The 26,793-nt window shown below is 39.6% G+C and overlaps 2 protein-coding genes across 3 annotated transcripts in view; both read left to right on the plus strand.

The window, feature by feature from the left end:
• The window catches only part of tfpia (tissue factor pathway inhibitor a), a 47,865-nt gene extending 25,443 nt beyond the window's left edge, over positions 1-22,422 (plus strand). Inside the window, exons 2-7 of the mRNA XM_046053872.1 lie at positions 2,334-2,537; positions 15,301-15,477; positions 16,344-16,409; positions 16,746-16,796; positions 19,985-20,158; positions 20,413-22,422. Coding sequence (XP_045909828.1) covers positions 2,334-2,537; positions 15,301-15,477; positions 16,344-16,409; positions 16,746-16,796; positions 19,985-20,158; positions 20,413-20,477 — 737 coding nt within the window. The 3' untranslated portion in view covers positions 20,478-22,422. The remainder of the gene's footprint in view (positions 1-2,333; positions 2,538-15,300; positions 15,478-16,343; positions 16,410-16,745; positions 16,797-19,984; positions 20,159-20,412) is intronic.
• calcrla (calcitonin receptor-like a) overlaps positions 22,205-26,793 on the plus strand; it is a 32,391-nt gene continuing 27,802 nt past the window's right edge. The window contains exon 1 of one of the 2 annotated variants that reach the window (XM_046053870.1): positions 22,205-22,235. The gene's annotated coding sequence lies outside the window, so the exon portion shown is untranslated. Of the gene's footprint in view, positions 22,236-22,746; positions 22,968-26,793 lie in introns of those variants that run through there. The other variant, XM_046053869.1, reaches the window with a different exon arrangement.

The raw sequence follows: 26,793 nt of genomic DNA on the forward strand, positions 1-26,793 counted from the left end.
TCTGCCAATATTACCTTATTGCAGATATAACAGTATATGTCCGTGATCAAATACATTGTAATACAGATATGCAAGTACAGCAGGGGCTCGTGGGAATGTATTTTCTCAGAACCCCAAAAAATCACCATATTCAGTAGTATTCATTGTTTGGAACCATGAATTCTGTGTAAATTAATTCAGTAGCTGTTGAGATTTTTCACTGGATACGAGAGAGGTTTGACCAGCAGCCGACGCTAGAGGAATTGTCAGGGGATCGCCAAAGTCCGTAGGCTTCTTCCTCTGGGGAACATAAATATCTGCACAAAAATATAATGGTAATGTAGGGCTGTCCCTGACTAAGGATTTATATAGTCGAATCAGAATCGTCAAGTCCTGCCTGTAGTCGACTGATTGTCGAGTCATGTGTGTTTTTGTGCACGCCTATTGTGAGCGGAGGGGGGGGGGGTTTACAACCGCAGAGCTGCAGTCTCTATTCATTCAACTTGCGCTGTAAATTTCGAGCTAAACTGAGGCTTATTGTTGATCCTTTTCTCTCTCTCTCTCTCTCTCTCTCGCCTGTCATTCATCGTTCTTGTGTGAGTTTTGCGTGCATGCCGTGCTGCCTATTTCAAGTAGCCGGCTATTTAAAAATGATAAAATATTCTTTGTGCGGTTCATCAACGGTGATAAATTATCCGAAAGTCCCGCGAGGTGCGGACAACTCGGCACAACACCAGTGAGGGTCTCAGTCTCTTCAGCAAGTGTTCCTCTTCCGCCACCACACACACGCTACGCCCAGGGTTAGGGTTACAATTTTGGATTTATTTACGGACATTTATTGGAAATTTTATTCTTTTTACATGTTTATTTTCAGCATTAAATGTTGAAATCATGAAATGTATATTGTAATAACCTGTATATTAAATTACTGGGAGAAAACTGGTAGTTCTATGTAAAATCAGACGTTGAAAATGGCATGATTGTTTCACTGCGAAGCTTCGCTTGTGAGATTGACAGTCGAATCAGGCTCCACACATATCGAAGCATCGAATCTTCGACAACTGGGGGTCAGCCCTTTGGTAATCTATATATTTGTTGAGATATTTCAGTCTGAACGAAAGTGGTGTACCAGTTGACCGACAGATCAACATTACAGGGCAGAGCCAAACCGCTAGCATGGCTAAAATCTTGATCGTGCTCACATTCACCGTTCATGTCCTTAGCTGCATTTTCAACCTGTCCCTTTCGTCTCCTATACGTCTGATATTGTTAAAAAATAAGTGAAAGTAGAACTTAAAAAATATTCATTGGGAGATCACGTAACATCAAGGTTATTGAATATTATCGTGTAGCGCAGAAATACATTTTTAAACACTGTCACCCAAACCATCTGTGACTCCCTTTGGACAGAGATCCCTCTCTTCTCGGTGGGTTTTGAAGTAACTGCACTGCTACAGGCGGGCGTAGCAGAGAGCTGACCTAAAAACAGCAGGGATGAGGGCAGAGAATGCCATTTCCCAGCAGCACAGTCAGATAGTGATTTAACATTCGCAACAGTGGTTAGTAGAGCTCAACGGGTTTCAAGTCAACTCTTTCCTGGATCTGACAAAGCCAGCTTTTGAGAATGATAATGACAGGAAAGAAGTGCGTATATGCAGAGCAATTCAATGTATCTGATCTTGACAATTATGAATAATGCCAGTGCTGTCTTTGTCCAGAAGTCATAACTACACATCCATTGATCAAACATTGCTCTCCACAAGGATTTAAAACATACTCTGATCATCCAATCTCTCAATTTGTGTAATATACCGCTTTATCTGCTGCAGTGCAAGCTGTTGCTGTGTGCTGCATTCTGTGAAATTTCCGTCGCTTTCACTCATTCTTCTCCTGCCAGCTGCCACCAGCCCGGATCTGCTTTTATGCTGTTGGGGGATTTAGGTGCTCCCCGATGGTTCCCTTTTCTGAGTGCAAGTATGAAAAAAAAAAACCAGCTGTAGGTGTATTAAAAAATAGTATGACTGGCTTTCCTGACTTTCCTGACAATTTTGCACATTAATTATTCAGTCTGAATGGTCACTCAGGTCACACAGTTCACCATGCTTTGCCGTTAAAAAATGCTTCACAGTCTCCCTCTGCAACAGAGCATCTAAAAACAAATAAGCTGTCAAACCATACACTGAAGTATTTTGGAAATTATACTGGCAACAACTTTACCTTATCTCAAAGCCTGAGGTTAGAGTTTGAAGCTGTGACCTAATTTCTTCCCTCACACACACACATATACAAAATTCCATTTCACAGAGTACCACAAGATGCAGAGTAATAAAAGTTGTCTTTCTCGCCCACTACAGCACATGGAGCACAGCCTGAGCTCTTCATCTTCAGTGAGTTGTGCGCCCTGAAGGACGAGCCAGGGCCTTGCAAGGCCATTAAGGACCGGTTCTTCTTCAACATCGACACAGGACGCTGTGAGCTGTTTGAATACGGAGGCTGTGGGGGAAACGCCAACAATTTTGAGACCTTGGAAGCTTGTGAGGAAACGTGTGTCGTCTCAGGTGAGTCTGGCCCTTTGGGTGACACTTACTTACTTTTGACGTGTTTCCAAAGATTCACCTTGATCTCCACTTGAGGTTAACGGTGACACAGACACAGACCCAACATCATTGCTTTAAAAGGATACAAAAGGATTCTTTTTCATCTCAGTACACTGGACAAGGCTGGTTTATTGCTCTGCATTGTTATGCTGTTGTTAGCAAATGATCAGTTTTGTTTTCAAGGACTGATGTTCCTCATTAGACTTTATTGCCACCTTGGGCATAAAATCCTATTACAAAGTCATTTTGTTGGTATGCGGCTGAAATGGAACATTGCCAGCACATTAATTCCCGAACAGTTTTCCTGAAGGCATTTGGTTAATGAAAACACATTTAAGAAAGGCGTCCAGTATTGTATTATTTATAGGTTACACATACTAAAGTTGATACATTTAAATTGAATTAACTGATAATCACAAATAGCAGAGTTTTCAAAGTATCTGATTTCCCAATTCACGTCTCGATCTGAAAATGGATTTTAAATATTTTTAACTGACAGTGATAATATCTCATCCAAACGCTTTTATGAGCCTGAGAGAAAGGGTGACCTCGTGGTTAAAGGCAGAAAAGTTCCTACCCTGAAGTCCTCCGCTACCTGTTTGCGTCCATCAACAGCCATCTGCCTAGTCAAATAATATAATCTCTCACTGTAAATTAACTATTCGCTAAGCCTCACCTCTCCTAACTACTGTACAAACTTTGTATTGTAGTGTTCAACTGTGGAGTGTGCCTTAATAAAGTTTTCAGATTTGACAGTTGAAATTTTACTCAAAACAGACAAACACACTGTTTAATCCAGTCCTCTTTGGGTGACAAGTGGTACAGCTAGACCGATAAATGCTCCAAGCTGATATGTTGGCCGATATTAGCTTACTGCAGATGTTATGTACAGTATATTTCGAAACAGCGTCACCATTAGTAATTCAAAAATCCAATATCGGTCGAGTCATACAGTACCAAGTATTGCTCTGCAACCACAACGCTTCAACGTGTTCTGAAGACTCCAAAGTTGTACATATTTACATTTGCTATTGTGAGAAGGGGTTTAGCTAAGGATCAATTGCTTAGTACAAAAAAATTCTTTAAATGCACCTGCAGAAAGCACTGTTCTGAAAATATTAAATCTAAGGTGATCCCTTAGAATGCCTTAATTACAGGCAATAAAATGTTTTATTATGCAGTTAGATTAGATAAAAGTGAATATAGCAATATTACACAGGGAGGAGGGAGTATCAAAAACATGCAGTACACATAATTAACATAATGCATCCATGGTTGCATATGTTATTTGTTTGCATGTACTGTATGTGTTTGTCAGTATGTTTGTGCTGCCTCTATGTAGGAAGGGGTGTGCCTTCAACTTCACACTTGAATGTGCATTAAAATCCTGATTTTACTGTGTGTGTGTTTTAGTTCAATTAGAGTGAAATGAAAAACGTAGCTAAAAATACTTTCCCCACTGGATTCCCGTTGGGTGGGGAGAATATCTTCAGTATGGCAGTTTTCCTAGGTATGTGCTGAGCTGAAAATGCAGATGAAAACATCCAGATATTTATAACACGGACTTTTATGTTTATTTTTAATTAAACACACCACCCTAAAGCATTGTGGGTGATAAGCCTGCTGCACGTAAATTGGATTGCAATCGGAAGATGCGTCGACCAGTTACAATTAAGTTAGTAAAATGTATTACATTGCATCATAAAGAGCTGATGTGAGTTATGTGAGGTAATCAAAGACAACTGCCTTTTCTGCAGCAGATACTTTGCACTAATTGTCAGTAGAGTGTAAACGAGGCAGATAGATGAACACACAGCCATGTTTCTTTTTTTAACTTTCATTTTTTTCCTTGTCAAATGGAAAAATTTACTTGACCATCATCATGGCATCATATAGTTCTTGTCACCTTCATGCAGAACAAAGCTGAATGCCACAGCTGACTTGAAGCATGGCATGTGGCAGCTGTTTTTCTGTGGTGATGCGTGACTGAGATAAATGGATACAAACAAAGCTGAATGCTGGATTACACACATTGAAATGTGATCTTTTAAAACAATGCAATAGCACTTGAGGATGAGGTTAAAGCTCACTGTGTGTGAATACGACTAAAAGATGGACTAAAAGTTACAGCGAGAGAACGTGTTCATTGATCTTTGCTACATCTAATCGATTGTTGGTAAGAGCATGGTGATACCTGCTTTTGTTAAGTGGGATGTTAGTAATGTATCAAATAAGTGTTGCTACTGAAAAGCAATCAAAGCTTTAACAATTGGACCTTTCACCACTGGGAATTTATCCACAGTAAGACTTGTTGTTCTGCTCTGGTTTGGTTCAAAAGCACTTCAGGTGAGGTATGCGTGTGAAAAACACTACATCCACAAAAGGTAACTGGAGAATGGCAGAACGCCTTTCTCTCTGACATAACAGCTGCAGACAGTATGGTATCTGTCATCTGCAGCCGGAAAACAATACATCTTTAATACTAAGCTTGTCTGATCAACATGAAATATGCCCTTGCATGCATAGCAATAATGCATCAATCAAAGTATTTAGATGGCATGTTATTCGGTGGCGTGGCAGAGTGCTTTCTCCCACTGGCAAAGAATAACCTTCACCTTCTTGTTGCATGTCATGGGATGTATTATGCAGTCAGACAAGAGGATCTTGAATTAATTTGCATACGGCAGGCGTTGCCATATGCAGTAGATGCTTCCATTTTATGTCCCTTTGCCATTCGCCACACAAACCAATCTGCACTGTAAAGAAAAATCTGGGGGTGTGAAGTTTCCGGCTGATCCGAAGGTGACATTATATAAAATTGCTTGGACAGAAATGTGAAGGTGACAAGTCAGAACAGTGTATTTTAAAGCAGGACTGAGTGTATAGTCTCACTCGTGAGAAAGAAACTTGCTGCTGATTGATCATAAAGGAAATGGCATTACATTAAACACAGCTATAAAACTTTTCAAATTTGTTCAGTGGCATTTGAAGGACAGTTTTACAATTTTTATTGGTTCTTGGTTGAACAAAAAGTGCCATGTTACAGCACAGCATAACAGCTACTTGTGGTTGCTTTTATCTAAATGGAATCTACTTCCTTTCTGGCGACTTCACACCTAAAGGTCCATTTCCTGAATAGAACTAATGCAAGGGTCACAAAGGCAAAACTCAAACGGTCTAAAAGCCATGTGGTGGAAATTTGTTTTGAGTATTGGTTATACAGTTGGCAGGTAAAAAGACAACAAACCCCTTTAAGTACTTACATAGTACAGTACTTTGATGTAGTTTGCATTGTTGACACAGAATTCGAGTCCGCCATTCACACCAACCCAAACGAACCACACCAAGGGGGTAACGGCTCCAGGGTTCAAACTAGGATAGAAAGAAATAAACTGTGTTGCAATGCCATAGCAGTTTTTAGTGTAGTGTTTCCTTTTCATTCAGTCACAAAAAAAGTGACTGAATGAAAAGGAAACACGAGTACATGCACGAGTATGCAGGCAATGTATTACACATTCCTGCCAGTCGGCAGCAGTACACAGAGAAACACAGTGAGCTTGCAAAAGACGAGACGAAGAAGACTTCCAGCAAGTAAACATGTATACAGTGCAGGATTTAAAATATGCAAATGTTTTATGAAGAACAACGTCATTAGACTTAAAGGATACATACAGTGTGTTTTGGTAAGGTGCTCTAAATGTAAATGTAAATTTTGTTTGTTGACAAGAAAACTCCACAGGGAATGCACAAGGAAATACAGCAGACAAGCTGCTCACAATAAAAAAATCCGCATTGTAGTTGTTAGACAGAGTTCCCAGGAACGGCGCCGGGCTATGAAGCGATTTTGGCCAAGTGGCCGCATCGCATAAGGCAACTTCGAAGCAACTATGATGCAACGGTGAATACATTTTAATGTCGCAAACACCCCAAAATTACACCAATAATCTATTACCAGAATCACTCCATTCTGTCCAGTAACAATTGAAAATTGTAGAAGAGCCTTTTGATTCAGCGTAGAAAAAAGCCCAAACAAATCCAAAGTGGCAAAAATTAATCCAAAAACACAAGGAGTGAAAATCCAACATGTAGCAAATCCTAGAGACACCGTGGAACACAAGGAAACACAGGGAATGTACAGCATGCACCGTATAAACTGGGGACAAACTATAGTAAGACCAACCTGTTGAAAGGAATATAAATCCGTTGTAAATTTATTATTTGTTGTTGTTGTTGTATATTTATTTTACCATTACAGAGTAAATGGAGATGCAACAAAGAAAAATTAGGATATTTTCATCCTCCTCCTGGTAATAAATATATATATATATATATATATATTATATTAATTCAATAAACTAGCAAAACCATAATAAGATAGATTATAATGCAACTGAATATATTTTAATACACCTAGAATGCAATTGTAACTGTAAATTTGATGAAAATAAACTAAAATTCAACAGTTATCATACAATATTTTCAAAATATACCAGGCGACTGTCCATATTTTGGCAGTATTCACTGTTTAAATGTTGACTTTTATTGGGAGTTATCGTTTAAACACTATTTATGTCCATATAACCACGTTCCAAATAACATAACATTGAAATATTGATAAAAACAGTAAATATTCATCAACATTCCTGTCACCAAAAGCACACCCATGCTTTACAGGCCTTTAGCTTGAGACTGGAGGCATGTCTATGTAGCTCCTATGTAGGCCAGCAAATGGCAAAAAAGACTGGGTGTTCGAAAGTGGCACTTTCCCTGCTCTGATAAAAGGCAAGAGAAGGCAGGCACAGCTCCCAGGCATTGCGCAATAATCAAGATGGCGCCTGCCGATACTCGGAGCAACAAATCCCCTGATTTTTGGACTTAAAAAAACAACCTATAAGGCAACAGTAAGTCAGCGGTTTTGACGATCACGTGCTGCCCCCGGGGGCATCAGATAAACATTGGGGTGGAGAAAAAGGGCACGGGCAAATGGATTAGGCCACCATTAGGGCAATCAAGAAAGGAACAATTTCAAAATAAAACAGGAAACATCCCAGAATTGAGACAATTTAATCCCATTCATGTGAGTGGGGAGCCAACAGGAAGAAATCCCGCTCGACCAGCAGAAGTCTTTGGCGCGCATGCATTCAACTGGCTCGGCTGGAGAAGGACGTTAATTATTGCCGCTGGCTAGAAAGAGGTTACAGCTTTATTGTTGATAATGTAACCTTGCAGTTTTATTTAGTTATAACGTTATACTGGTTTGAGAGAGGTGGATGTGTTGACTTACAGTAGTTTAAGCTGTCATTGATTGCATTGCACATTACAGTTTTATTTAGTTAACTTTACACTGGGTTTGAGAGTCAACAGGGTTTGTTGACTTACAGTAGTTTATAAGCTGTCAATAATTGTAGACGCATTGTACATTAGGCTGCATGGTTGTGCTCTGTAAATTAAAAACCGGTTACAGGTTTATGGTTGATTATGCAATGTTTTATTTAGTTAACGTTACACTGGGTTTAAGAGTCTGGGGGGTGCGTTGACTTACAGTATTTAATAAGCCGTCAGTAATTGCATTTCACATTACATGGTTGTGCTCTGTAAATGAAAAACAGGTTACAGTATTCCTTTATAGCTATGCATTTTTATAAGCAGCCTGGATTGAACACAGCAGGTGATACAACATTCGTAATAACCACGAGAGACATGAGACTTGACTTGGACTCTAGCTCAAAGACTTGTGAGCATCTCTGGCGCATGCTTTATGGGCCCAAAGCACAGAAGCGTGAGGAAGCTCACAAAGGCTTTTTCATTATAAATTCCATTATCATGGATTTAGAACACAGAACGCTGTATTTGACAAGCAGACATGAGAATGACTGCTGCCAACAAGTCATAAATGAGAACATTTGGTAACCTCGAGCTCCATTGCAGTAAAATTAATGTCACACTGATCTTCTCTGGCTTATTAAGTCTTACATATTGGTAGATTGACTTAAAATTAAATTAACAGTCTCTTATAACGTTCACTGATCAACACTACCCATGAATACATTTTGTATGCTCCTTAAATTTTAACATTGTTTTTAGCACTGGTCACATGTGTTGAATGTTTATATACAGTAAATCCATGCATTACATTCTTCAGTCACACTAACAAGAAGGTGATGCTAGACTTTCCCAAGAAGGATCTAATTTAACAGCTACAGTACAGACATTTGAAAATGTCATAACACTTCTAAAGCAAGAAAGAAGATCTCAGGGGTGAACATCCTTTGCAGCAGGGCTGATATGATATATCAGTAACATTTTATTTCCCAACAAACAGTACACACTTCAAACACTGCTAGGTGACAGTTATTTGAATTATTCCGTCAGTTAGTTATACCCTCATATTTTCTCATGTTTCTTACACGTGATGACACAGCCACGGACAGCTTAACAAGAATGCTCTTGCAAAGGTCACAAACCAATGTGAGGAACATTCTGGCTTACTGTCTGGGATACTTTTTTTCTTTTTATCTCTGAGCCTAGCCTTTTCTCTCCAGCCCTGACGTCTCACTGAAACCCCAGTGAGTCATAACCATTGTGTCCCAAACTCTTTCTTTGGTCTGCTGTCCCTTTTACAGCTCTGCTTGAAGAGGTCAGAGACACAGTGTTTTCTCTGTGTCTGCCACACTTTTTTTTGTCTTTAGCTCCGGGCTTCCACTCAGTCTGTGAGAACAGACATTGTTAAAAAAGAAAGTAAGCAAAGGAAAAGGGAAAGACATGTGAACAGCACAAACAATATGATGTTGCTGGAGGAGGCAGAACTGGGTAGATTGTTAAGGAAACCTAGAATGGAAAAATTAAAGCATACTTTGAAGAGGTGAATCGATTCAAGTTAATTGATAGATTTCCTGTTTATCATTGTTTAATGTATAGAAAACTGACAATTTTTGTGGTTTGGGGCTGTTAATTTTAATAAAAGAAGCTTTTTTTTTTTTTTGAATAAAACACCCTTATATTTCTATCCTTAAGAGTTCAGCCTGCAAACATTGACCTTTAACCTGCTACATTGGTGCATCGGTCCCACCAGGTTTATGTAGCACTTCACAATATGCCATCAATAATATCATAACAAAGTAATCAGAAATATAATAGTCCTTTCTGGAATATGGATGGGCTGATATTGCTGCCGAGGTCAGTGTCTTTCTATGTGACTAAATTAGGTCTGTCTCCATCCAGTGGCAGCTGTTATTTTTGCACCTGAGCGTTTTCATTTTGATTAAATTTCTATCCCATTAGTGATCAGTCGCCCTCACGGGAGGCCTGGCCATGATGGTGTCAGCACTTTTAGAGGCAGAACAACAAAAGCCTTTCAAAAAACCGAAGGAAGAAAAGCAGTGAGAAATCAATTGAGCAAGTGAAGAGGAAAGGGGGTATGGGTGGAGGTGGGGGAGGTGGCGGTGATACGAAGTCTAGTCTAAACATTGTTAGTTTTCAACAGACTCATAGTTCTAAAATCTCATCTTTCTCATCTTTCTGGATATGACCCTCAAAGGGGCCAAAGAATGAAAGCAAACATGAAAATGTGTTTTTGAAAATATGCGCCCCCCTCCACCCCACAATCATTCAAGCCCATCTTAAATGTTGATGTCTGTTTTGCTGAAATACTGAGGTTCTCTCTGTAGAGCGGCCAAAACTTCTCCAGAACCACTGACCGTATGATTCACGCTCAGCGCTTGAAAAAAGAGCTGACCGATAATTCTCTTCAAAACACAACTCACCTCTTCCACCTTCACAGCTTTGATAGAGAATTGTGTTTGTGAATTATTCATCACTGCGTTGATCTAAAGAGAGTGCTAGGCTACCCTTTGGCATGTCTCTTTGCCCATTCTTCTAAGTCAAAGTCACCTCATAAAATGTATTTAGATGTTGCAATGAGTGTCTTCTAATCGTGGTCACCCTTCAGTAGAGTGTTTTTAAAAACATAACAGATAACAGAGAGAACACATCTATACACACTATGAACGAAAACAGACAAATTGAGAAAATAGTGCAATAAGGATGCAGGAGAAAAATTATTATGACCATTATTGTTATTATTATGTACAGTACATGTCGGAGGTGGATGCGGTATACAGGTACTCATACAATTATACATGTACACAGTGTGATGAGTGCAGAGAACGCTGGAATAAATAAGTATTATGTGTGGTGTTATGTACATGAGGTAGGTGGATTTGGTGTACAGTATATACAATATAAACAGTATGAACAGCTCTGAAATAGAGAATGGTGAATAAATTTGAAGTGTTAGCCAGTAAACAGGTGGCTGATTAGAGGCAGAGTTTCTGGGTTATTGCACAGAAATTGTTCCTGACACTGTTCATCAGAGTCAGCTGTTCATCAGAGTGATGGCTTGTGGGAAGAAACTATTCCTGAGTCTGTTGGTTTTGGCGTACAGAGCTCTGTAGCGCCTACCAGAGGGGAGAAGCTGGAACAGGTTGTGTCCAGGGTGAGATGGATCTTCTCTGGAAATGTATAAGTCCTGAATGGAGGGCAGGTTTTCACCGATGATCTTTTCTGCAGTCCTGACTGTCCGCTGTAGTCTGCTCCTGTCCTTTTTGGTGGCAGATCCAAACCAGACAGTGATGGACGTGCAGAGGACAGAGTGGATGATGGCTGTGTAGAAGTGAATCAGCAGCTCCTTAGGCAGGTTGAGCTTCCTGAGCTGGCGCAGGAAGTACATCCTCTGCTGGGCCTTCTTGATGATGGTGTCCGTGTTGGGCTCCCACTTCAGTTCCTGGGATATAGTGGATCCCAGAAACACTAAAGGATTCCACAGCAGACACAGGCTTGTTGAGTATGGTGATGGGGGGCAGAGTGGGGGGGCTCCTCCTGAAGTCCACGATCATCTCCAGTTTTGAGCGTGTTAAGCTCCAGGTTTTTCTGACCGCACCAGAGAGCCAGCTGAGGGAGAGAACTCTGAACAGAACAAGTGCTGATAGTCCAAGTGCTGGATGTGATGTTCCCTAGTCTCACCTGCTGACTCCTGTCAGTCAGGAAGTTTGTGATCCACTGACAGGTGGAGGCTGGCACAGTGAGCTGGGTGAGTTTGATGCTGAGGCTGTCCGAGATGATGGTGTTGAACGCCAATCTGATGTCCGCGAACCGGATCTGTGCATATGTCCCTGGAGAGTTGAGGTGTTGCAGGATGTAATGCAGACCCAAGTTGACTGCATCATCCACTGAGATATAGGTATTGATGTTATCTAATTCTCATCAAGAAAACTGTTCCTCTGACATTGGTTGTTTTGTTAAATTGGCTAGTCAGTTAATAAAACCACAAATCAGCTGATGTAAAAACAAATCCACCTTTAGGCTACAGACGTCTACGTTAAAAAAATTATCTTAAAAATTATCTGTGGAGTTAAACCGGTTTAATGTTAAGGTAATAGTGTAGTAGACAGAAATTTAAATCTTTATTGAACATGTTAAAAGACAACAACAAATAACAAAATAAAAACAAACAACAGTCATGTTCAAAGGGGGTAGGAAGGAGTTGGAATAACTTTTCTTGTCCTACCCCCACTTCAGTGATATATTTTAGCTACTTAAATTGTTTGTATCACTTAAGAGTCCATAATCCAACTCCCTCTGGGCTCAAATGCATTACTGCATTAGATGACCATTTGTTATGAAGATCAATAAAGAGCAGAATGTGAAAAATCTACAATCTGGCAGTACTCTCAAATTGCTATGTTTTACAAATTATTAATATTTTAACTACTTAAAAAGGTCATATTATGCATTTCGGCTTTTCCTTTATTGTGTTATATATCTTTTTGTGGATGTTATAGGTTTGCAAAGTGAAAAAGCCCAAAGTCCAGCCCAGAGGGAGTTCCCATCTCCCATAGAAAACACTGCTCTGAACTGCCTGAAAACAGCTTGTTTGTAGTCCAGCCTTTACTTCCGTAAACTATCTTCGTCACTTTGTAACACGCATCATAATGCTAACCTAGCGGCTAACCAGGCACTGGTGGAGAAACACACTGAGCTGCAGCACACAGTGACAAGACTAATTAATAACTTACCACTCTTGCTCCAGTCTAGGTTGTGAAGATGGTTCAGGCTGTTTTGCCTGTTTTTAGCTATAGTTGCCGGCTTTGTTTTGGATCCCACTACCTTGCTTGTCAGGGCCCGCCGTACTCTGCTTCTGATTGGCTAGTAGTCCTTGCCTAGGGACTGCACATGTGCAACTACCAACAAAGACCAATCAGAAGTGAGATGCCTCACTCAGTAGCTAAAAAAGAGCGTTCAACAAACAGGGTGAAAAGAGGTACTGCAGCAATGTGCAAATGTAAATATAGTGTTTTGTGAAAATTAAACCATGTAAACCTATTCAGGTACTAAATACAAATATGAACCTGATAATCCATGTATTAGTAAATTTATGGTTGTAAAAATCACGATATTAAACTATGATCGTATCTTTATATATTGTTTATCAGTTGCCTCTGTCATATGATGTTCACGCTGAGTGAAACAATCAAAGTCTGAGTATTCTGTATGGACTGGGCATCATTTTAGTCACATCTTCCCAAAATACAGCCTTGGCATGTTTGGTGGGGTTTTTGCTTTGGAAACTTTGGGATCTCCACTATAATAAAGTTTAGTTGATCAAAGTCTGGGTTCACAGATTGACTTTGTACTGACTCACTCACTGGTGGGCCAGTTAGGTTTAAGAGGTTTACAAACTTTGGAGAACACATTTATAGGGTAAAATGCCTCACCACTGCATCATTTATTTAATCACGTAAAGAACCCACCTGTACTACATTGTCAGACTTCACATTACAGACATTTAAATCTTATCTGGAATTAAAACTGCAATATTTTTTGATAAATAAATCATTATCCCTCTGTGTGGTGGACCATACAGTACACTTGCCATGGTTGGACCAACTTCACCTACTGTTGCTGTTTAGAAATCAGCCAGTCACGCCTTGCCAGTTTGCACCCGTCTTGGTTGACAAGGCCAGTAAAGTCTGTTGGAACCCGAGCCAGTCCGCTGGAAGGGATGCATTTCACACCATGATGGTGATTGTGTTTCAGATTCAAATCAAGCAGGAGCCTGTCACTATCTTGTAAATCTTTTAGGTTTTGTGACAGCTTATTCAGATAAACAGCAGGGTCCCTGACAACCTTTCACAACAACTCTGCTGTCTTTCTCCGTCTAGTGCTCCACGCTGCAGAAGGTGATACCATTTAAAGTTACAGCTTTCGGATTAAAGAGAATCTTAATGCAGTTTGTACGACAGATTTGAAGAACAAATAATTTCTAACTTTAACGTTTACCTTTCAAAAGCATAAAGGTTGGATTGCCAAATAATAAGCTTTGCCATCAAGGAAAGGCAGACAAACAGGAACCAAAAATGTACTATTACAGCTACCTTACATCAACCTTACACAATGGAAGATGAACATCAAACTGTAGAGCTGTTATGCCCTGATCCCAATACTCCAAGACCCGAGGGTGATAATATATGCAACGAGTGGTAAGAAGCGAAACATGGAAAGTGAGCGCTGAGGAAAGAGGTAGAAGAGATATGAGAGAAAGAAAGCGGAGACCGAAGACATGGCAGAGGAGGTGATGTGGTTCACTGGAGACAAGGGAACATAAGGAAGTTCCTGCTGGAAGTGTTGACTTTTTAGCTTGCAGAGTGAATATGAAACCTGACTGGAGTGGAAATGTCACTGTACCGCAAGGGACACAGGAAGTGGGCTAGAGCAGCCAGTGATCATGAAGTGTATCATGGCCTATAGCTAATTCACTGGACCTCATACTGTACACAGGCTTTGTGCTGTGGTGAAATGTAACAAAGTACTATACTTAATCACAAGTTTGAGATATTTGTGCTTTATTTGAGTCTTTTCATTTCATGCCGCTTTATACACGACTACATTTCAGAGGGAAATATTGTGCATTTTACGTCACTACATTTGTCTGACAGCTTTAAACAAATTAATTTTTGCACACAAAACATAGAACAGGCTTTTACTTGAGAGTTTTGACAGTGTGGTATTACTACTTTTACTTAAGCAAAGGATATGAATACTTCCTCCACTACTGGCTTTGAGTAGCTACATCTTCCATCCCTGCATCTTTCTTATTGTGTCCCTACCTTTGTCTGCCCTTGTTTGGATTTTCTTCGCTGTTTCATTAAACTGAGCATTCTTTCAAATGGGTCATTCACCACTCAAGGCTTTGCATCAGACATACAGGTATCAGCAAAAAACTATCATGGCTTTGTTGCAAGGTATTTCATGCATTTCATACAAGTAATTTACCAACCAGCACAATTGCTGTCACAGCGGAACTGAAAACTCAATCAAGGCAGTGAAGTCGTGTGTTTTTGATTCTATTTTTATTTTTTTTCTTCTTAAGGAAAGTCGATTTCAGAGTCATTGGAGCTTTATGTTCAGAGCAAAAATAACAGAAACTGAAAAGTCACATTGATCAATGCAAACAAAGTGAAGATGACTGTGTGGAATGCAGAAGCAAATTTGGCAGTTCTGTCTGTCACAAATATTGTATTGTACAAGATGTAGCTGATGTGCACTTTGAGTATAGAGGAACAAAGACATTTCACACATTGACTATTCATTTATTTAGCAACAGACTGCGTACTTAAGCGCTGTAATGGAGATGTTTCTTACAGTTTTCCCATTCTCCTTTTCCTAGATGACAAGAACCCGTGTCATTTGGACGAAGCTCCTGGTCCCTGTCGAGGGTTGGTGAAGCGCTACTTCTTTGACAGCAACAGTCAGCAGTGCAAGCCTTTCTTTTACGGCGGCTGCTTTGGGAATGCCAACAATTTCAAGACCTTGGCAGCATGCAAGGCGAAATGTCAGAATCCAGGTAGGCCAGGTTGAACTTTTGATCTTTTACAGTAAAGACTGGCAAACACCCAAGCTGTCCGGACAGGAGCATTGTTAGGTTCTATTCAAAACCACATATTAAGTCTGGGTGGGTGTTGTGTGCAGCGGCTGTGAATGCTCCACATATGCTGTCATTTGATAGAAAATGGAAACAACATTATTCTAAGGCCTTATAAGAGGTCAAGTAAGCTGTACATGTCTGAACTGATTCCATGTTTACCTTGCAATCGTAAGCTTTTCAATTTGGCCAAACAGAAATAATTACTTTTCAGGCCTTTACCTAAAAGCAGTATGCCAGGTGTAATTTATATATTTCTGGGTTCACAGACAGCCAAGGCACAGCAGATCACAGTTGCTGCACAACAAATGAAAACTAATTTCAGGGTGGTGACATAATCAAAATAGTTCTACCTCAGAAAATTAACTTTTGGATGAATTTTAGCTGACCATGAAATCACACTCCACCTTGATTTAGCATTTAAATCGTTTTAAACTGACCAAAGCACACTCAATTATGCTAGACGTGGGCCCGACTTAAAAGTCATTTAGATATTGGAATTGTCAAAGAAAATAACGAGTAAGTCGCTCAACTGTGACCAATTCTGTTCACAGGCCACGCTGCATTAAAAATCAATTGGAAAAGTTTGTGTTATATTTTAAAATGTTTTTATGGATAACAGTTTCAGATAGATGACTCTGTCTGTTTCATTAGTGGATTGTATCTGTTTGCAGACCAATACCTTTTCTAGTCTGACACTAATGACATTTAATATACTTAAATTATGATTGATCGCTGGGATTTAATGAGATATGTTCTAAATATAGGCTTTTTTTTTGTCTATATAGAAGAACCCACTAAGGCATCGGAAGTCTACACAAAATCCAGTGTTGTGCAACCAACCATAGTGACTGGTAGGACATCATCATCATAAGAATTACCCATCACATCAAAAGTGTGTGTGTTTAAGTAAATCACTCAGTCATGTGTAAACAGGTTTGAATTCAGTTTACCCTTAAAGTAAAAATTTTGGGAAATACATATTTTTTGCACCTCTTCTCCTGAGAGGGATAAAAGTGACACCACTGTGTGTATAGAGCCAGGAGGCAATTAGCCTAGCTTAGCATAAAGATTTTTGAACTTTAGAGAGAACCAAGCTCGGTCTTTCACCCTGTTTCCAGTATATTTCCTGAAATGTTGAACTATTCCTTGAAATGACTGATCGCTTGACATTCGTGTTTGTTTCTCAGGGGAACTGACCATAAAGGAACCTCAGGTGCAGCTGAATGACTCTAGTAAAGGTAAGAAAGTACGGCTCTGAAGTGTGTTCGGACAGAACTAAAGACACAGTGGGATTGCATATAATAATAATGGAAAGACACATCCGAACTGCAGTTCTTGGTGAGTTCTGAGATCAGTTAGAGGCTGAGATGCCACACTGATCACACGCGGTTGGTGCGTACATTACTAGTCTGTATTTGGTGCACTGGCTCGACAATAAAAACACAGACTGTACCAGCCGTCCTGCGTGATGATGTGAGGCTGCCTTTTGCCTCTCAGCCTGAATAACAATATCAGATATTGGCCCAGTGTTGCAGTTTATCAGTGTGGAAAATACATTCCTACTAATATCTTTTTTTCTTTGAGAAAAACACTTTTTTTTTCTTTTTTTTATGTAGATTAACTGTTATAAGGCATAATTAAATCATCATCCTGTCCTCAGAGTAGCAACCAGGATGGTAAATGCTGAACTATACTTAAACCTCAACGCGAGCAAATCCAGTTCATTTATTAAACAAGTCTATGCCAATACCTTTACTGTGTTAGAATGAAATAAAATGTCATGGTGCAGTGATGCATAGGTGGTAGACAGCTTGCAAAATTGCTTCTGTTGTGCAAGGCAAAGGGCAGAAACAGAGTGCCTCAGTGTCTCCTCCCCGCAGCCCATTTGTCACACATTCCCACTTACTAATTTTTGGTATATTAGGAGTGAGGGGGCATATATCACTGTTGTCGTGTTCCAGAGGCTCTTTTGTTCAGGAGGTGCAGGAGGGCGCAGGGAGACCCTGGCCTGCTTCCCTCATCTCATTCAAAGAGTTATAATTCTAAGAATTCATTTCTTCACTCTTGTCAGAAAATATAGAGAGGTTCAGGATGTTAGCCTCAACAGTGCTGCCTCCTAATCAGTCTATTTTTACGATGTCATCTCCAGCATGTGACAGAACTGTCTCTCAGAAACAATGGTGGCATCAAGGAAAACTCAACAATTCATTATTCAGATCCTAGATTAGACAGATTTAGTGGATGGTATTTGGTAATGATCATGCCAGTAATACATACACATGTTACATTTGTTGTTCACTACTGAACTGAAATGGAGCATTTGAATTTCAAAGTCACAATAGCTTGAAAATGAGCATTATAGAATAAGCATACATCTTGAGTATGGTGTCCTTTTACCAAGCACATGTTGCATTGTTGAAACCAAAGACTGACATCTTGTGGCTATATTATGAAGTGCACTTTAGTGTCAGTGGGAGCAGCTGTAATGTCCTTGTCTAACTAGTGAAACATTAACTACTCCTAAAATAAAGCAGCTCTGGTGTTACGGCTTCTAAAAACATTCACATGCAGGCAGTAGGCCAAAAATATTGTACTGCTACTACTGTTACAAATATTATTTTACAGAACTAATCTTGAATGATTTTGCTTTTGAGGTTTTCTCACTTGTGCAGTTTTGTGTTTGCTTGGATGAATTTTAAATGGTTGTGCTTTGAAGTGAAGCATTTTGTGGATTTGTGCCAGGTCCACCACAGACTGAACGCCCTGAAATGATGACAAGAATTAAGAAAACCATTGTGTTTTTTTGTGCCATGTTCCTTGTTTGAGACATGATACAAAATGTTTGGTGCGACACATTATCACATCTGTAGAGTCACAATTGTAATGTTTTGTTACTAGGGTGCATTTTCCTTAAGCGATTCCCACAATTCAATAGTTCAGTTCATTTAACGGAAACAACGAGCCCCAAAGTCTAAGTCTTCTAGATTTACCGGTGTAACCTGCATGGTACAAGAGATGAAAAAGAAAAAAAAATGTGGACTCTCGTTACCTTTGAAGCGCTCGTTAAGTCTGAATGTGTCCCTTCCTTGATTATTTATATATTTCTTCAGTCTGGAAGGGTCCACCCATCAAAAGAATCAAAACAGCTTTTCATAAAAATGAATCCGAGTTGTGAATCCTGTCATGTGAAGTCCATCGCTCTTTGTCTGCTAACTTCTGCCACACTTCTCTCATCCTGCACCCTGTTGTTGTTTTCCTTACGTTGCTGCCTTCAAAATAAAAGCGCATAAGCCGTCTGTAGGAGCTAGATCAAATGAATGACGTGTATTTGATATTATTGGATAATTTTTATACAAGTAATATTCTGTTTGAAATAAATAAACTGTTTCATAGTAGCCTATTTCAGTTTTGTGCGCGAGGAATTAAAGGCCCGTCCCTTATGGACACCTGTCCTAAATAAAGTCAGGGTCAATTCAGTGATTTTAGTAAATAAAAACCCGGGCTATAAATCAAAGTTTTACGGTAATAATAAAACAAATGGGCTTCTAGCTAACACTGTTATGACTCGTGGGACAACATTGTTCCTTGCATTGCATCGCCAGGTGCTGACGTTTTATGTTTTACAACATTGATGTTGTACTGGATCTGTATTTTAAGACGGTGTTGCAATATTTTAATTTAACACTGTCCTCTTTTACAGTGTAATGCTGGCAGTTCATTGATTACTGATCAATCAATAACATCTTATTTGTTACTAATGATTATATCAATAATATTAACACTATCATTATTTATTTACACCATTGTCACAATGAATCAATTTCTCAATTGTTCCAATTAACCACTGTTGACCCCAACAAATAAAGTAATAATGAGTTAAATATTTGACCTAGTCCATAGTGTTGACCTCTGAAAAGCAGGGTCATTCCTTTGTGGGAAAGACCACTCACGCTTGCTAACAAGCTTTCCTACAACTCGACTACAGCTGTCTTTCTCACCATGAAGAAAGCTACAGAATAAATCAGAGAGGACAGCGTACACAGCCCCGGGGCACGCCACGATTACAACTCTCACTTCTTCAAATCTGTCAAGTCAAGACATTCAGACCCTGGACAAAATCTATTCCAAAAGCAGACTGGAGGAGGATATGATGAGGATATGAACCCATGTGGAGTTAAAATCGAAGAAGATGTTCATTCGTCTTCAGGTGCTTTAGGATCATGGTATCCTCCACCCCCTTTCTGGCCCTATATTCGATCTGGAATGGATCCAAGTGATCCAAAAACATAATGACATGATATCATTTAAATGTCAATAAATAGCAGTTTGGGTCCAGACTAATTGTTAAAGAAGGACTGATCGATAATTAACATAATTATCAGTTGCAGCCCCGATTTAAGACATTGATATTTTCTGTGATTTACAGAGCTGTGCTTCAGTCCTGTGGACAGTGGAACATGTCACGGTGAAGAGGAGAGGTTTGCATACAACCCCGAGACCAAACGATGCCAGTTGTTTTCCTACAGTGGTTGCGGGGGAAACGAGAACAACTTCATAACCCGGAGAAGCTGTTTTAAAAATTGCATTCGAAGAAGAAACGGTATGATTATTTATTTATTATATAAATAATTCATTATATTATTTATAAATGCGTGTTTCCATTCCAAACTCAAATTGAATTCATTACTTTGTTTTTCTTTAATTGTAGACAGCACATGTATAGACTTTAAAAGTGATAACTGCTTGGTTTCTCATTGTGAGATACAAAGTGTATTTTGCCATCTTTTAAGAAAATCTTTAATATAAAATCACAAAATTAAAATGACTTGATATTGTTACTGTGTTCTGTTGCAGCTCATCAACGGTTGATCCGGATAAAGAAGAAAAACATCAACAACCTTGTTCATCGTTCAATCTGAACACTTTCTCTCTACATTAAATCCTGCACTGGTGGGGAGCCACCTGTATTTATGTGCATATTTTGTTTTTAGCTTTACTCATATCTATTGTATAGCTTTGTAGTGACTGAATGGAGTTATTATCCACATTATTTCAAAACTCATTGACAAAAAACACAGTTGTTTTGCCGATGTCTAAGTATAGCAGCTCTCTACATTTACGCTCTGTTTTATCTGTGCATTTGTATAAACGATGACGTCTGTTTACTTTAACAGTTTCAAGGCACTGTTAGGATCATAGTGATGAAAACATTTCACTGTAAAATTTTTTTTGTGAGACACCAAAGTTGCAGCAAAACAAAATGAATGCTTCTCCTGCGAATTTACAGTGTATATACAGTAACTGATGCTTTTCTACAATGGTTTTGGTACAGCTCCGCTACTGTTAATCAATGCAGACAACAGCATTAGCAGATTAAATTTGTGGACAACCCTTATTATATATAATATAATATATATTCTAGGATCAACAATAACAATAATATAGAATGTTTTCAGACAAACACGTTAATCAAGATGAACATGCGGACACAGATATAAATCAATATGAACAAAGTAACGACTGTTTTGATTTTTGTTATATTAAACTGAACACGTTTGTTCTCTCTTTTTAATCAGTATTATGCACTTTCGTAAATCATCATTGCAGCCCTGCCGGTGTTGTTGGCAAGGACAAACAGAGGGAGGCAGTGTTGTGTAAAGTAAGTTTTCAAAGAAAGCACTGGTCTCTCCTGGCTGCACTGTATCCACTGCATGTTGTGAATTAGACTGTAAGGTTCTATATAATACATTTGAACAACCTTTTTATCTTTCCTCACGTTGTATCTGTTTTATTTCAAATATGTCTTTTTGTATGTAAAGATTAATAGTAAAATGCAAATAGTGTTACAATGGAGATCCCATAGTTTCCCATAGGCCTAACAAATTCTTAAAAGCTTTTTCAGAAGAGCAAAAACAATGTACGGCTTCAACAACTCAACAATTCAAAATCTGAGGAAGAAAATGCATTGACAATGATAATGATCAAGATTCTACAGTTTTTATCCCATTGAAACAATACCTTGAAAGTAATTTTAAAAGTCACTAAATGAAAGCCAACTGTGTCGAGCAACCTTTGCGGGCCTCTCTCTGTGGCTGTAGTTACCAGTGGAAAAACTGATTCCAGTATTTTGGAGATTTTTTGAGGTTTTTTTTAGGATAAATAGATGCAAAACATAAATGATTCAGTATTTCCCCATGTAATTCCTGACAGTTTGGACAAAGCTTTGCCATAGCATTTAGATCGTTAGGTTGGAAAATAAAATTTACACAATAAGCCTACCTTAAAGCTGCACAAGTCAATACAATATTTCATATTAACATCACGTCCTTGTCTCCTGTGAGAATAATCACAGGACTGTGCAGTTCCCCTCAGCTCATCAGAGTAGGCTATCTGAGTGTCTTTCAGCTCATTGTTTTGGTTTTACAGCACCCAATTTTACTGTTTAACTCCGTCTAAGGCCCAATCCCATTGTCCACCCTCACAGACTCACAGACTTTGAGGCGCGTTCCCGGGAAGTGCGTGAGGGCTTAGGGCTTAGGGGGGGACATTGGGATAGGGTCTAACTGCTCTGATAAACATGGTTACTTACACTACCTGCCCAGCACAAAATGGCAGACTAGCTGTGAACACAGTCAGCAAGATTTTTCCCTCAGGAGTTGGTGGAGACCAAAACAGAGGTAAGAGGAGAGTGAATATTGGAGTCATGTTCCAAACAAATGCTAATGTTGCTCAATATCTGCTGGATGTATGTAACATGTTTACCAACAACTGTATTTTTGGTTTATAATGTTGTGTTTTTAACTTTACTGGTAACATTTAGGGAATAAACCACTCAGCTTTAATAAAAAAATCCAAATGGTTAAACGTTTGTTAATTTATGTTTATGTCTGTTAGCTGTTTAAGTTGTAAGGGGGGAAACATGACATCAATACTTCTAAAAGTCATCCTCCTTGCCTTTCTTTATCACCTATTAGAACTAGTGAGTGGTCCAGCGGCTTAAAGTGGTCAGCTGAAAAAATGACGAGATCATTAAAACATGTAGTTTATCTGCTGAGGTGCCAATGAGCAAGACACTGCTGTGCACGTTGTGTGTGCATGTGGGGGAGGACTCCATGAGCCACATTTTAACAGACCAAACTGCAGTTTGTGGGAGTTCAGCGGTAAGCCACCCTGCCTCAGCTCCCAGGTCCTCAGCTGTAGGCTACAGTGTGATGATGTAACAGGAAGTAGTGGGTTGCCTTCCAACGTCAACCTGACAGACGCTTCAGCTGCGCTCATTGATCGCCGGAGGTCCGCTGTGTTTGGAGCTCTCGCTGCGCTGTGCCGAAGACAGAAGACGCTTGAGGGACTGCCCGTGAGAGTTTATTCCAGTTTAAACCTCCTGCGCTGCTGCTGGATTTTACTCTCTGGTAGGACGCGCTGAAATGATGTGTGACTTGTGTGCGATGCGCTATGTTGCAGTGTTTTCTGGGCCATTTGATCTGCAGTGATGTCGAGTAGAATTAATGCAGACTTTACAATAAATGTTGCTCATCGATGTGTGTTTAAATCGAGGTCATCTCAACCGTATTTGCGTAGATTAGAGTTCATTAACAGAATATGTTGTAAATGCCCTCGATCCACAAACGTCGGGAACACCAGTATGAGCATCTATAAGTGGGTCCAGTTAATCTGCATTGTGCTTCTGTCAAAAGATGGATGTGAAAAATCTGGATGTGATAGAAGGATCTATATCTATCTATATATGTAGATACATATATATAGTATATAGTGTTGTCGGGTGATGTATTGAGAGTGTAGTCGATGCATGCTTTATGGGGATGCGTAAAAGCATTTAAAGGGAATATAGTTACGCTGCATTTGTTTAAAGGCTCAGCTTAGGTGAACATTGTTGCTAGCCTACTGTATAGGCAAAAAACTCATATTTCTTTATCATTTTTTATGTCGGCTTGCATGCTGACTCAGCTATGGCTGACTATACAGCCACGGGTTGCTCATGCACAATCTACCAGACTTGACAGCCGTTCTATAGATAAAATAATCACTTTTAAACTTGGCCTATAGGAAGGGATGACATACACGCAGGCTTTTCAGATTGATTCAACTGGAAAGCAAGCTCCATTCAGCGCTGAAGCTTTGATGCAAGCGGCGGGCACTGGTTGCTAAATCATCTGCATGGTTACATAAGCAGCAGATTTGGACATGCTGGAAGTTTGTGGGCTGGGCAGTGAAAACGAAAAGGACGACGAAGGTGAATGATGGTGATGATGTTAAAGTGTAGGAGGCGGGTATTATTACATGTCACCATTGGCAGAGTTTACTGCGCTGAGGAAAGACGCACTGGAGTCACTGTAGGGGAGGTGGAAGAGCAGAAGCAACTCCCAAGAATATGTGTTACTCATTGCCAAGTTTGCGGATTGGTTTCTGTCAAACATGAGAGAATTCTGCTGTTGCAAGCAATACTGCAGATTTCTCATGGGTTTTGCAGTTATGAAGTGGACGGAATGATTGTGTACTAACTACAGTTTAAATTTATTGATGGTAAATGGGAAAATAAAGCAATTATCAAAGCTGATTGTGTAAAAAAAAAATCAAGTTAGCACGTGTGTATGTGCTGTTTTAATATGCTGCTGTGCCTTTAAACTTAATTTCAAATAGTTTTACACGTTTAAAACCTTGCAAGAAATAACCTTGGAGTTAAAGCACACACACACACACAGTCACACTCACAATATCTGTGCCTTAAAACAGAAACAAAACACAGGCTATGTATAGTTTGGTAAACTAAAACCACTTAGATCAGGAAATATTGTGTTCAAAAGAAAATAGTAACTGTTGGACCATTAAAACGTGACTGCTTAAAGCCACTGCAAACTTTTTTTTTACGACTAAATAAATAAACACTGAAGTTTTGTAAAAACAACAACTAAAAAACAAGATTAACTCTTGAAAATCTAAAATTTGCTAATCCGCTTCATCAGGACTGTGTGGGTGTGGTTTGATTTTCTAGTGGCCGGGCCTACAATATGCATGAACTGATGCAGTGGGGATGTCATGCAACCCATCAGGTTCAACCCCCAAATTGTCACACTGAGTGTTTACTGTCCAAGACCAGAAAACGGCCATTAAATGTGGGACAGACAAAGGTCTTGGCAGCATAGTTCTTAAAGCCCTTGCGATCTCCATGGTATAGTGGATCTGTTAAAGCAATGGCATTTAGATTGTGGTAGTGGAATCTCATTCACACTGTGGTACATCGGGGTTGGATTTAGGATCACTTCTTTGCAGTCAAGCAGCAAAGAGGCAAACCATTTTGGAGCAGTTGTTGTGATTCTGCCGTGATACTGTAAAGCAATTTTGCAGTGATTACTGGATGTGTAACTGATGCTATTGCAGGGGACACTGCTGGAAACCAACTCTGATGAGTGCAAAAGGACACCCAATTCAGATGAGTAATAACAATTCTCATGAAACTTAACCCCTCATAAATCATCGGGGCACACTGGGCTTCTGCAGTCTGCATCTTATTGATTTACCTCCTATCTTCCCCAGCCTTGTTGTGGACACTGTAAGAGCTCTCATATATATTTATTAAGGGATGTGACCACCAGTTTCATTTTCTTCCAGCATCTTTTACTGTCTGTCAAACTCATTCAAGTTGAACCTTCATTGTGTGGCAGCTCGGATCAAATCATCAGCCCAAGTATATACAAAATGTGTTTTTCTTGTGTGCTTACCCCAGGCTGAAGTTATCGTGTTACACAAAAGCACAATGATGTACATATGCACCAGTCTCAAAGAGCTCCCCTCAGGTTCTGGATTCAGTTTCGGGGATGTGAAACCTTTTGAGGTTATTTTTCCGCTCATGCATTATGGAGGGTCATTTTTTCCCCCCTCTCCAGCCTAATTTCAGCACACAAGGTGCCTGGTGAGACCTGTCACGGGCTAATGTCTTCAGGAGCAGCATCTGGGGAGCCTTGTCTGTGTGCAGTGGTTGGCAGGTTGAGCTGTAGTGCTTTTTTGGTGGTGGAGAGAGGACAGTGGAAAGAGGCTGTGCGGTTTCTAAGGGTGTTCCATGTTTGTGTGAGCTAAACAAACCGTCAGTGACATATGCTTCCAGATTTATTGTGTGGGAGGGGGCTTCTGGCATACAGAATAGAGGAAATGGTCCCTGGGAAGCTCTTTGTGTCTGTTTGTCTTACAAAGGTGAACCTCTGCACTGTATAGTGGTCATTCTTTGAATTCTTTCTGCTGGCAAGATATAGAGGAGGACTCCGTAACTAGTGAAGCACCTATTTAAAATTTTTACATTCAAACATTCAAATGCCAAGCCACTATGCAAAAGCTCCCTTTCCAGCCTGCAAACACTGCATGGACCTCTCTTTCACCCTTAATTTTCTGCTGCTATGAGCAACTCTGTCTGCAGCAGACATTTCTGTTGGATCTCCATTTAGCTCATTTACCCCACTGTGTAAATGTGACTATTATTATTGTCAAACTAAGGCTGCCGAAAGCTGTGCCTAAAACTTCTCCCTATTATTGCAGTTAATTGGATTCCAAGGTTAATAAATGTTTCAAATTACTTTGTTCCCTCTTAAAAAGCACAGATTATTATTGTCCATGCTCTTTATACTGGTCATTATCACAACTCATAGCATGACCTGAATACTCTCTGTACTCTCGTTATTTTAGGTAACTAGCCAACATCACATATTTGCACATTCTTAAGCTTGCAACACGTAACGTACTATCATGTTTATTTTGTGCACGCATGCCAATGTAACATTATCTACAGCATACATATCCGCTGTGTCTTCTCCAGAGATGAAGTCAGTACAGGACAGTAACCTGCATTTTATACATTTATAAAGATAAAAAAGAAAGAGAAAATAGAGCTCCTGTTCCTGAATGTGTTTTTGTTTAGTGTATACAAAGGTTATTATTAAGCATTAACAGAAAGCTGGAAAGCCATTACCTTCCCATTTTTTGGTGCTCAAGTTGAGAACTGCCAGTAAAAACATTTTTTGTGTTATATCACATGTACATGGTCAGTCTACACAGGAACCCCTTCAGTCACATTAGTCACACACTTTCTGTGCTGTTCTTTGCTTGTAGGTTAAAGTGCAAGATTGTTTACTTTGTGTCTCCATTCACTTCCCACAATCCCGTCCGCAAGCTATGCAAGGAGAAGGGTCCAGCTGCAGCCTGCAGACAAACGTGACGGAAGTTGAAGCC

Source organism: Micropterus dolomieu, linkage group LG07, assembly GCF_021292245.1.
Source record: "Micropterus dolomieu isolate WLL.071019.BEF.003 ecotype Adirondacks linkage group LG07, ASM2129224v1, whole genome shotgun sequence".
In the NCBI taxonomy this organism is placed as follows: Eukaryota; Metazoa; Chordata; class Actinopteri; order Centrarchiformes; family Centrarchidae; genus Micropterus; species Micropterus dolomieu.